At 42.0% G+C, this 12,085-nt stretch overlaps 1 protein-coding gene across 2 annotated transcripts in view; it reads right to left on the reverse strand.

Annotated features, from left to right (window-relative positions):
- The window catches only part of CLSPN (claspin), a 51,067-nt gene that overhangs the window by 27,010 nt on the left and 11,972 nt on the right, over positions 1–12,085 (reverse strand). For both annotated transcript variants that reach the window (XM_009204696.4, XM_003891581.5), the window contains exons 9-12: positions 5,648–5,839; positions 2,882–3,135; positions 1,285–1,463; positions 1,119–1,183 (exon numbers count right to left, since the gene is read on the reverse strand). In XM_009204696.4, the coding sequence (XP_009202960.2) occupies positions 1,119–1,183; positions 1,285–1,463; positions 2,882–3,135; positions 5,648–5,839 (690 nt within the window). The remainder of the gene's footprint in view (positions 1–1,118; positions 1,184–1,284; positions 1,464–2,881; positions 3,136–5,647; positions 5,840–12,085) is intronic.

Here is a 12,085-nt window from a genome sequence, read left to right on the forward strand (position 1 = left end):
TGAGGATGAAACTGTCAGATAAAATTCATAGGCAAACCCCTCAAGTTATATGTTCCAAAACATTAAGTTAAAGGTAAATTACAGTACTAAGATAGCATTATATAATCAGGGCTTATTACTCTGAGCTAAGTGACACTTGAAAGTTCTTTTTTTTTTTTTGAGATGGAGTCTCGCTCGGTCGCCCCAGATGGAGTGCAGTGGCGCGAATTCGGCTCACTGCAACCTCTGCCTCCTGGGTTCAAGCGATTCTCCTGCCTCAGCCTCCCAAGTAGCTGGGACTACAGGTGCATGCCACCACACCCGGCTAATTTTTTGTATTTTTAGTAGAGACAGGGTTTCACCATGTTAGCCAGGCTGGTCTCGATCTCCTGACTCATGATCCGCCTGCCTCAGCCTCCCAAAGTGCTGGGATTACAGGTGTGAGCCACTGCGCCCAGCAGAAAGTTCTCTTCTTTCTCTTATCCTTCCTAATGCCTATGATCACACTCTTTATTATCCAATTAATTATTATTATTATTATTTTTTTTTTTTTTTTTTTTTTGAGACGGAGTCTCGCTGTTGCCCAGGCTGGAGTGCAGTAGCGCGATCTCGTATCACTGCAAGCTCTGCCTCCTGGGTTCACGCCATTCTCCTGCCTCAGTCTCCCAAGTAGCTGGGGACTACAGGCGCCTACCACCATGCCTGGCTAATTTTTTGTATTTTTAGTAGAGATGGGGTTTCATGTTAGCCAGGATGGTCTTAATCTCCTGACCTCGTGATCCGCCCACCTCAGCCTCCCAAAGTGCTGAGATTACAGGCATGAGCCACCGCGCCCAGCCTATCCAATCAATTATACATCTTCCTTTGATCTACATATAGAAATATTTCATTGCTCACTCAATCAACACACATTCACTAAGGCCATTATGTGCCACCGTCTACTATAAATAAACTGCAAGTAAGTTTTCAAAAAATAGACCAAGAAAAATATTCTAATTCATAAACCCCTTTCACTGCCACATATGAAACTGGGAAGTGACCAGATTTTAAAAAATGGGAACTTACAGTACTGCAGTCCTTAAATATCAAAGCTGAGGGACAAAAGAAATGTCAAGTTCTGCACAAGAATCACTACTTACCCAGTTTGCTAGGCTGTTTGCCTGAGTTTTCATCTGTTTCTGATTTTTCTTCAATAGGAAAGTAACTATAAAATAAGAAAGTAAATTGGTTCAGTATCTGTTCCTAGTTTTTACAGGAGGGGCAAATCCAAGGCAATTTTAAATTTTCTTAGAGAGAATCACTTACCCCATCTTGGAAGAGCTGTCCTTAAATAGAAGTAAAGTAGAATCTGATGAGAGAGACTTGGGAACAGAGAGAAAGCCAACTGCCTTGCCAATTTCACTACTGCCATCATTATTTTCTTTATCCATTTCTTTTTCATCTTTGGTTTCTATTTCTTCACTACTAAGAAGGAATTCTGCAGTCTTTACCAATCATGCCACCACAAAACAAAATAATACAAGTCAAAAACTTTAAAAGCAAATACAATGTTAGCTTGAAATATGGCTGATTGGTTACTGATAACATCTTAAATTCAAAAAGGCAAACTTGAAGGAAGTTCCATATGACCATTATCAACATAATTTTCCCTGACACTTCTAGAACTTTTTTGTATTTTTTTTATCCTTTACCCTCCCAAAATTGCTAAGATTATAAAGGACGACTGGATTATCATTTTACTGAGGCAATAAGAGGTTAATTAATCACTCTAAGATTGCAGGATGACTACTGATCTCAAACCAAGCACAGACTGAGACAGTCTATATAGCTCAGCCATTGTTTTCTTTCTCCTTTACCCAAAACTAAATATTAACTCAAGTTTCTGGGCGTGGTGGCTCATGCCTGTAATCCCAGCACCTTGGGAGGCCACAATGATGGGAGGATCACTTGAAGCCAGGAGTTCGAGACCAGTCTGGTCAACATAGTGAGACCCTCATCTCAAAAAACTTTAAATAAATAAAATAAAATAAGTGATCCCAGCATACAAAAAGGAAAGCTTTTTTCTTTTCTTTTTTTGAGATGGAGTCTCACTCTGTCACTCAGGCTAGAGTATAGTGGCGCAATCTTGGCTCACTGCAACCTCTACTGCCCGAGTTCAAGCAATTCTCCTGCCTGAGTAGCTGGGATTACAGGTGTGCCACCACACACAGCTAATCTTTGTATTTTTAGTAGGGATGGATTTTTACAATGTTGGCTAGGCTGTTCTCAAACTCCTGACCTCAGGTGATCCGCCCACCTCAGCCTCCCAAAGTGCTAGGATTACAGGCATGAGCCACCCTGCCCGGCCCAAAAAGGAAAGCTTTTTAATACTTAACAATCGTATCATCACCTGTTTTCCCTAGGCAGAAAACAATACTATGGAACAAGGGCAAGAGGCCCCTCTACAAATGCCTTCTTCAACAAAAAATGAAAATAACTCAAAAGGTCTCTGCCTCCCTGAGAATTTACTCCAGACCTCGATCTAGCCAAGGTTAGGACTGCTTTTTAATCTGATAGAGAAACCTAAATAAACAACAAACATAAAATTTCCTACAAATACAAAGCCATTTTTAATATTAGCATTATTATATTAAAATATAAACAAACAGGTGGAAGCCCAGGCAATGGTATTCTGTCAGTACCACTGAATATCTGTATTCAGATACATAATGATGATCTACGGATATTCAGTGGTACTGACAGAACTGAAGATACTAAGATTTAGGGATATGTGGGGTAGTTACCCTTACCATGCCCTTAAAACCTCTTATACAATTGAACATGCTTATGCTTTTATATAAGTCTGACTTTTTCTCTCATATTCACCATGACAAGGTAATAAAACAACATAATTGCCAGAAACCTCCTGATTTCCATCTTCTTCCTCTTCTTTCTCCTCCTCTTCCTCTAGTTCTTCCTCTTCTTCCTCTTCTTTCACTGCCTCCTCTTCTCCATCTTCCTCAGACTCATCTGTCATTTCTTCCTCTTCCTCCTCCTCTTCCTCAAATCCATCTTCATTATCTAATTTAAACAGTGCTTGGCGCTTCTGGCGCTCCTCAAACCTTCGGAGTTTCATCGCCTCTTGCAGTTTAGCTTTTAACACCTGAAGCTTTTCACCTGAACAGAAATATGTAGAAATGCTTTAGACGTAATACAATAATTAGGTATGCATTTCAGGTAACTCCAGAAGTATTCTAGTCACATCCCAAAAGGAAAATCTGAGACTCTAGTATTTCTGGGCCTTTTTGTTATTTGAACACAAGAGTATTATTATTAATTGAAGTATCGAAGAGAATTTCTGCACCCTGGATAGTATACTCCTCAGGGATTATAAAATAATTGTTCAAAAGAGAGAAAAGAGGGGTAGGGAGTAAAGCTTCGAAAGTCTGTGGCTCAAAAGCCTATACTAAAGAAAAATAGGCCATGCATGGTGGCTCACTCCTGTAATCCCAGCACTTTGGGAAGCTGAGGCGGGTGGATCACAAGGTCAGGAGATCAAGACCATTCTGGCTAACACAGTGAAACCCCGTCTCCACTAAAAATACAAAAAATTAGCCACGCATGGTGGCGGGCACCCGTAGTCCCAGCTACTCGGGAGGCTGAGGCAGGAGAATGGAGTGAACCCGGGAGGTGGAGCTTGCAGTGAGCCAAGATCACACCACTGCACTCCAGCCTGGGCAACAGAGCGAGACTCCATCTCAAAAAAAAAAGAAAGAAAAAAAGAGAAACAACTCAAAAGTAAAATGAGCTAATGATATGAACTGCCAGTTCACAGAAAAATAAAAATACATTGTTAATAAACAAATTAAAAGTAATGCTTAACCTCACTTCTAATTAAAGAGCTACAAATCAAAATAATAAGATACATTTTCAACATGTTAGTTTGGCAAAAATTAGGAGGTTTGATAATACCTATTATTGAGAGGAAACAGGAACTCATACACTGTGATTCAGAGTGGTACAACCATTCTGAAAGACAACTGGATGATATATATCAAAATGTGATATATATCATGACAATTCCACTGCAAGGAATTTTGCATCTAATATACCACCATATATCTGGCACTATAATATAATATAACACTGTATGCAACAGCAACAACTGGAACAAACATCAGTCAATAAGAGTATGGTTTAATGAGTCATGTTGTATTCATTCAATGGAATATTATGCAGTCATTTTAAAAAAAGCCTCAAGGCCGGGCGCAGTGGCTCATGCCTGTAATCCCAGCACTTTGGGGGGCCAAGGCGGGTGAATCACGAGGTCAGAAGTTCGAGACCAGCCTGGCCAACATAGTGAAACCCCATCTCTACTAACAATACAAAAATTAGCTAGGCATGGTGGTGGGAACCTGTAATCCCAGCTATTCGGGAGGCTGAGGCAGGAGAATTGCTTCAACCCAGGAGGTGGAGGTTACAGCGAGCTAAGATTGTGCCACTGCACTCCAGCCAGGGCAACAGTGCAAGGCTCTTTATTAAAATTTAAAAAAAAAGCCTCAAAAGCAATATAAAGTAGATCCTGAGCTCTGGAGTTAGGTGGTCTGGATTAGACCACTGGTCTTACCATTTATTAGCTATGTGAACTTGAGCAAGTGGCTTAAGTGCTCTGCATATCAGTTTCTTCACATACAAAATAAGGATACTAATGTTATTTACCTCATAGGGTTGTAAGGATTAAATAAGATAAAACATATAAAGAACCTAGAGCAATGCCTGACAGGGAGTAAATGTTCAATGTCACAGACATTCACAAAAAATGGTATATGGATAAAAATACTCCTATAAGGACATAGAAGAAATTGTTAATAGTTATCTTTGGGAAGACTAATTTTTCATTTGATAGCTTTTTTCAGTGTTTAAAACTGTTTTCCAAGTGATATATTACTTGTGATTTCAAGGGGGGGGCGGTGAGAGCTGTCCTTAATACATTTCTAAAACACAAAGCAGAATGCATGTTATGATCACATTATTAGGTGGGTTGTTTTGTTTTGAGACAGGGTCTCACTCTCTCGCCTAGGCTGGAGTGCAGTGCCACAATCATGACTCATTGCAACCTCAACCTCCTGGCTCAAATGATCTTCCTGTCTCAGCCTCCCAAGTATATGGGGCCACGGTGCATGCCACCATGCCTGGATAATTTTTTTTTTTGGTAGAGATTAGGGCTCACTATGTTGCCCAGGCTGGTCTCCAACTCCAGAGCTCAAGAGATCCTTCTGCCTTGGCCTTCCAAAGTGCTCGGATTACAGGCCTGTGCCACTGCACCTGGCCCTGTTTTTGTTTAAATACATATACATATGTGCAAAGAAGAGAGTTTAAAAGGATACACAATATGGTTATAGAACCTGTCTCTGATAGAAGATTAAATTTTTCATTTATTCTATATATTTTTCTATAATGGGTATTTGTTTTTTATAATAAGACAAATGATAATTTTTAAAAAATAAAGCCAGCTTGTCCACCCCACACCTCTAGGTGTGCTACACGTGAATCATGCCAGAGATACTGCTGTCCAAAGTCTCCAAGGAAAAAGATTCTACGACTTTTCATTATAAGGTTTTCAATAGCCTTGAAGATCTGTTAGAATACAAAGCAAAAAGCAAAAAACAAAACCTGTGGGCTCAAATACCTGGTTTTGTGTGGCTTGCTCCATCCAACTTCTTAGGTGCTAAAGTCACAGGTACCACATCTGCTTTTAGCTCTTCCTTTCCATCAGTGCCCACGTCTTTCACTATGACGTTCACATTCACTGTGTGACCAGCCCTGGGTTTGGCTGCTGGATTAGCATGCTTCCAGAAACGCTGCTTCAAGGCTTCCAGTTCTAAACCCAAACGCCAACCAGTGTGTCAGTTTGCCATGTTCAAAACTCTTTCCTTTAAGACTTATAAGCTAAGTTTTTTTTAGCTCAACAATGATGAGGAAAACCACACACAGAGAAACGAAAAACCCCTTGCTATTAACTCCTGAGTCAAATTCATACAACCTAACCCAAACTAATGGACTGCCACAACTATTCTTCCTCAACGTTTCAAAAATCAGACTTTAAAAAATCAGACAGAAAGGTATACCTGAAATTTCTAAATATGTGCAATTCTTTTGAACATTCTTTAAAAATTCTCTAAAAGTATTAAACTGGTAGGAAAAAAGATTATAATCTCATCTATTCAAGGGCTAAATTTTTCATGGGTTTCCGTCTTTTTAAAATTCCCTATTTGTTATTGCTGTTTTTTGTTTTTGTTTTGAGACGGAGTCTCACTCTATTGCCCAGGCTGGAGTGCAACGATGCAATCTCAGCTCACTGCAACCTCCATCTCCTGGGTTCAAGTGATTCTCCTACCTCAGTCTCTTGAGTAGCTGAGATTACAGATGAGCACCACCATGCCCAGCTAATTTTTTTTTTTTTTTTTGGAGACGGAGTCTCGCCGTCTCCCAGTCTGGAATGCAGTGGTGTGATCTCCTCAACTTTGGGAGATTGCCAGGCTCCACTTAGGTTCACTCTGTACGCGTTGTGGCCTGGAAACTCTCCAGAAGGTAAGCTGGGGCAATGATAGGACTCACCTCATTTGTTTCTCTTCTCTCAGAGCTTACTGTTCTATTTTGCCTGTTAAATGCCTGAAAAATTTACTTCATATATTTTGTCTGACCTTTTAGTTGTTTAAGGCAGGAAGGCAAATCCAGTCTCTGTTACTTCATAATAGCCGAAAAGTTTCGTTTTTGTTGTCTGAGCTCAGCTTCTATAACAAGGGTCAGCAAGCTGTAGCTCACAGGCCAAATTCTAGCTGGTAGCCTGTTTTTGTATTATCCACAAGCTAAAAATGGCTCTTGCTTTTTTATTTTTAAAAATTTTTTTTGAGACAGGGCCTTGTTATGTTACTCAAGCCGGGGTGCAGTAGCACCATCACAGCTCACTGCAGCCTTGACTCCTGGGCTCAATAGATCCTCCTGCCTCAGCCTCTGGAGAGGCTGTGACTGTAGGCCTGTGCCAGCAGACTGGCTAATTTGACCTTTTTTTTTTTTTTTTGAGATGGAGTCTAGCTCTGTTGCCCAGGCTGGAGTGCAGTGGCGCAATCTCAGCTCACAGAAAGCTCCGCCTCCCGGGTTCACGCCATTCTCCTGCCTCAACTTCCCGAGTAGCTGGGACTACAGGTGCCCGCCACCATGCCCGGCTAATTTTTTGTATTTTTAGTAGAGACGGGGTTTCACTGTGTTAGCCAGGCTGGTCTCAAACTCCTGACCTCAAATGATCAGCCCACCTTGGCCTCCCAAAGTGCTGGGATCAAATTCCCTATTTTGAACGTTTCATTATTGGCAATCTTACCAAATATAGGCAAGGTCAAATTTTTTTTTTTTTTTTTGAGACGGAGTCTCTCGCTTTGTCGCCCAGGCTGGAGTGCAGTGGCCGGATCTCAGCTCACTACAAGCTCCGCCTCCCAGGTTCACGCCATTCTCCTGCCTCAGCCTCCCGAGTAGCTGGGACTACAGGCGCCCGCCACCTCGCCCGGCTAGTTTTTTGTATTTTTTAGTAGAGACGGGGTTTCACCGTGTTAGCCAGGATGGTCTCAATCTCCTGACCTCGTGATCCACCCGTCTCGGCAAGGTCAATTTTTTTAAAGAAGGGAAAATAAAATGACAATCCAGTCAGTGATACAATTAAGCAGCACGACAGTAATAAGTTTTTTGGTGAAAACTGTTACACTAGTACAATTGGTACAATGAGAAAGGAAATATTGTAGCCCCAGTACCACATGCTCAACTTGTATACAAAGTTTAGCAATCCAACAGTGATATAAATTTACCCCTCTTCCCCACTGCAATATCTTAGAATTTCCTTCTTTCTCCCTCAGCCAGCTGTTACCTCTCTGCTTAACACTTCATATCGTAATGGAATCTGTGATGATAGCTGGCAGTTACAAGGAGAAAGTTCCTTTGGAGTTGATGCACACTGGATATTTTCAGGTGGCCTTCTCATCCATGATAAAATCGTTTTTTTTTTTTTTTTTTTTTTTTTTGAGACGGAGTCTCGCTCTGTCACCCGGGCTGGAGCGCACTGGCCGGATCTCAGCTCACTGCAAGCTCCGCCTCCTGGGTTTACGCCATTCTCCTGCCTCAGCCTCCTGAGTAGCTGGGACTACAGGCGTCCGCCACCACGCCCGGCTAGTTTTTTGTATTTTTTTTAGTAGAGACGGGGTTTCACCGTGTTAGCCAGGATGGTCTCGATCTCCTGACCTCATGATCCACCCGTCTCGGCCTCCCAAAGTGCTGGGATTACAGGCTTGAGCCACCGCGCCCGGCCCAAAATCGTTTATTTTTAAATGGAGTCTTGTTCTGTCACCCAGGCTGGAGTGCAGTGGTGCAACCTTGGCTCTCACTGTAGCCTCAATCTCTCCAAGCTTAGAGGTGATCCTCTCACCTCAACCTCCTGAGAGTAGCCAGGACTATAGGCATGTACCACCACCCCTAGCTAACTTTTTTTTTTTTTTTTTTGAGACGGAGTCTCACTCTGTTGCCCAGGCCAAAGTGCAGTGGCACGATCTCAGCTCACTGTAACCTCCATCTCCTGGGTTCAACCAATTCTCCTGCCTCAGCCTCTCTAGAAGCTAGGATTACAGGCGTGCATCACAACACCCAGCTAATTTTTTATTTTTATTTTTAGTACAGATGGGGTTTCGCCATGTTGGCCTGGCTGGTCTTGAACTCCTGACCTCAGATGATCCGCCCACCTCGGCCTCCCAAAGTGCTGGGATTATAGGAGTGAGCCACTGCACCTGGCCAATTTTTGTATTTTTTGTAGAGATGGGTTTTGCCGTGTTGTCCAGGCTGGTCTTGAACCCCTGGACTGAAGTGATCCACCCTCCTCAGCCTCCCAAAGTGCTAGGGTTACAGGTGTGAGCCACTGTGCCCGGCCACTTTTCATTCTTCTTTTTAGAGACGGGGTCTTGCTCTGTTGCTCAGGCTGGAGTGCAGTGGTGTGCGATCACAGCTCACTGCAACCTTGACCTCCTGGATTTAAGCATTCCTTCTACCTCACCCTCCCAAGTAGCTAGGACTACAGGTGCATGTCACCACATCTGGGTTTTTTATTTTTGTAAAGACAAGAACTCACTATGTTGCCCAAGCTGTTCTCAAACGCCTGGCCTCAAAGCGATCTTCCCACCTTAGTCTCCCAAAGTGCTGGGACTTTAGGCATGAAACTTTGGTTAATTTTCTAAAATGTACTCAAATCATACTTCAGTATTTTTGTGACTAGCATCTAGATGTGTGTTTTTTTTTCCCCTAGATGGTCTTACTAGAAAAAGAGAAAAATGAAGGAAATATTTTTATCCTGAGCCCCCAACATTATTAGCAGCAAAAACCCAACTCTAAAGGATGCTATGTTTACATTGCAAACAAAAGAGTAGAGAGACAAGCTTTAAGTCTGCCTCCTATTTTGCAGTGGTTCAGTAAAGCTAAAAGCAACAGGTAGTGGCAGGGAAAAGGGAACAGAAATAGGCAGGTTATTATGGATGCCACTAGAGCAAGAGAAATGGTTGGGTGGGAAGATTACCTGGGACTTAAAATAGCAGTCAGCATGAGAACTGTTCTCATTCACATTACTCTTGTCCAGAAAGTAGAATTAGAGGCAGGGATTATTCCATATGCTATTGCAAGCAACAGAAGTAATGTATTTCTGATGTCACAAAATTTAAATTTACATGCATTTTTTCATGGAAACCTTATCCTATATGAGGTAAGGAAACTGAGCTGTTCCCACTGTTTTTACTCTTAAACCCTTCCAATGCATCCACCACACCAGGTACCAGATTTAACTTCCTAAAGTGAGTATCTGATTGAACATTTCCTTTGCTGAAAACGTTTCAATGGTCCTCTACTTACAAAGAGCTAAAGTCCAAGCTCCTAGCATGGCATAAAAACCCTGAATGATCTGGGCAATGATCACCAATGTCCTTGCTATCTTCACTTCAGCCAGGTAGAACACTCTGTGCTTTTTATTGTCTCTGACATCTGCAGGTTCAACCCCTCCACCAAAATAGTCCTCCCTCACCTCTCTGCCTTGGTATCTCTACTGAGCTCCTTTCAGAAACTTCCTTGACTTCTAGGCTCCAAGTAAGGTACCCTTCCTCTAGGTTCCCAATGCACCCTCAATTACATACCTTGATTGCAGCACTTACCATCCAGTATTGTAATGGTCTGTTTGCCTGCCTATCACTCCTATTATATTTTAATTTCTTTAAGAGCAGGGAGTGTTTTACGTGTATACACAGCACCAAACACAGTGCTAAATACAATTTATTGCATGAATGAATGAATGTTGATTCTAACTTCATGTATATTATGGCTGGTCTGGAAACCCGAATTTCACGTCAATTATTTCTAAAGGAAAACATGTTCCAAGTTAAAAAGTAAGTGCTCACCATATGCCAGCCACTATGTAGGTCCCTTTATAAGCCAAGTATAATGCTGGAAAAATTACCTAACCTCTCTGAGCCTCAGTCTCTTCATTTTGCAAAATAATACCTCGCGCTATGAAAATTAAGAAAGACAACTAACAAAGAATGTACCAGTGTCTAATATAGTTGGTACTCAAAAAACGTTTCTCCCTTTCCTATCAGTCTAGGACTGTTTAGGTAACTTTTAGTCCCATAGAACAGAAACTTTCCCTCAGTGTTCCAGACAACAGCTTATTCTCATGCTTCTTTGCTAATGGAGCTGTGCTAGTTCTGTTACACACCTCTGCCACCTCAACCTCCAGCCCTGGTCAAACTGACTTTCACATCTTCCCAATATGCACTACCATGCAGAGCTCTTTCTATCCTTCTCCTCATCTCCAAAGTCAACCCATTCAGTTATCAAACTCACTGAGCATATTTTACACACCAGATACAGTGGCTGACATAGCACCTACCAACAATAAGCTGTTTAATGAAAGAGAATCTTTGTGTGTGTGTGTGTTTTTTTTTTTAATGAGACAAGGTGCTCTTTCTATCCTCTCCATCTCCAAAGTCAACTCATTCAATTAACAGACTCACTGAGCATATTTTACACACCAGATATAGTGGCTGACATAGCACCTGCCAACAATGAGCTGTTTAATGAAAGGTAATTTTGTGTGTGTGTGTGTGTGTGTGTGTTTATGAGACAGGGTCTCATTCTGTCTCCCAGACTAGAGTGCAGTAGTGCAATTTCAGCTCACAACTCACTGCAGCTTTGACGCCCCAGGCTCACACAATCCTCCCACCTCCGCCTCCTAAAGTGCTAGAATTACAGGCATAAGCCACTGACTGTGCCCGGTTTAATGAAAGAGTCTTGATCGAGTGTAGTGGCTCACACCTGTAATCCCAGCACTTTGGGAGGTCAAGGCAGGCAGATCACCTAAGGTCAGGAGTTCAAGACTAGCCTGGCCAACATGGTGAAACCCCCATCTCTACTAAAAATACAAAAATTAGCTGGGTGTGGTGGCGGGCACCTGTAATCCCAGCTACTTGAGAGGCTGAGGCAGGAGAATTGCTTGAACCCAGGAGGCAGAGGCTGCAGTGAGCTGAGATCGCAGCATTGCACTCCAGTCTGGGTGACAAGAGTAAGTGAAAGTCCATCTCAAAAAAAAAAAAGTCTTGATGTGAACCATTTCACTAATAATAGTAGAAGCAGCAACAACTTTTTGAGTGCTTCTTTAAACTATCCATTTGCATGCATTATTTCAACACATCTTCACCATAGCCCACAAGCCATAAAGCACTTTTTTCTTTCTTTATTTTTTCTTTTTTTTTGAGACGGGATTTCATATGCTGCCCAGGATGGCCTTAAACTCCTGGGCTCAAGTGACCCTCTTGTGCCTCAGCCTCCCCAGTAGCCGGAACTACAGGTGCACACCACTGTGCCTGGTTTTCTTCTCTTTTTAAAAAAAAAGATGCTTGAAGAGGTCAAATGACATATACAATGTTAAACAATTACTATGATAGTCCAGATTCAAATCCTGGTCTTGCTACAAAGTCTAAGCTCTTTTTTTTTTTGAGACGGAGTCTCACTCTATCGCCCAGGCTGGAGTGCAGTGGTGCGATCTCAGCTCACT

The sequence above is a fragment of the Papio anubis genome, chromosome 1, assembly GCF_008728515.1.
Source record: "Papio anubis isolate 15944 chromosome 1, Panubis1.0, whole genome shotgun sequence".
Taxonomy (NCBI): domain Eukaryota; kingdom Metazoa; phylum Chordata; class Mammalia; order Primates; family Cercopithecidae; genus Papio; species Papio anubis.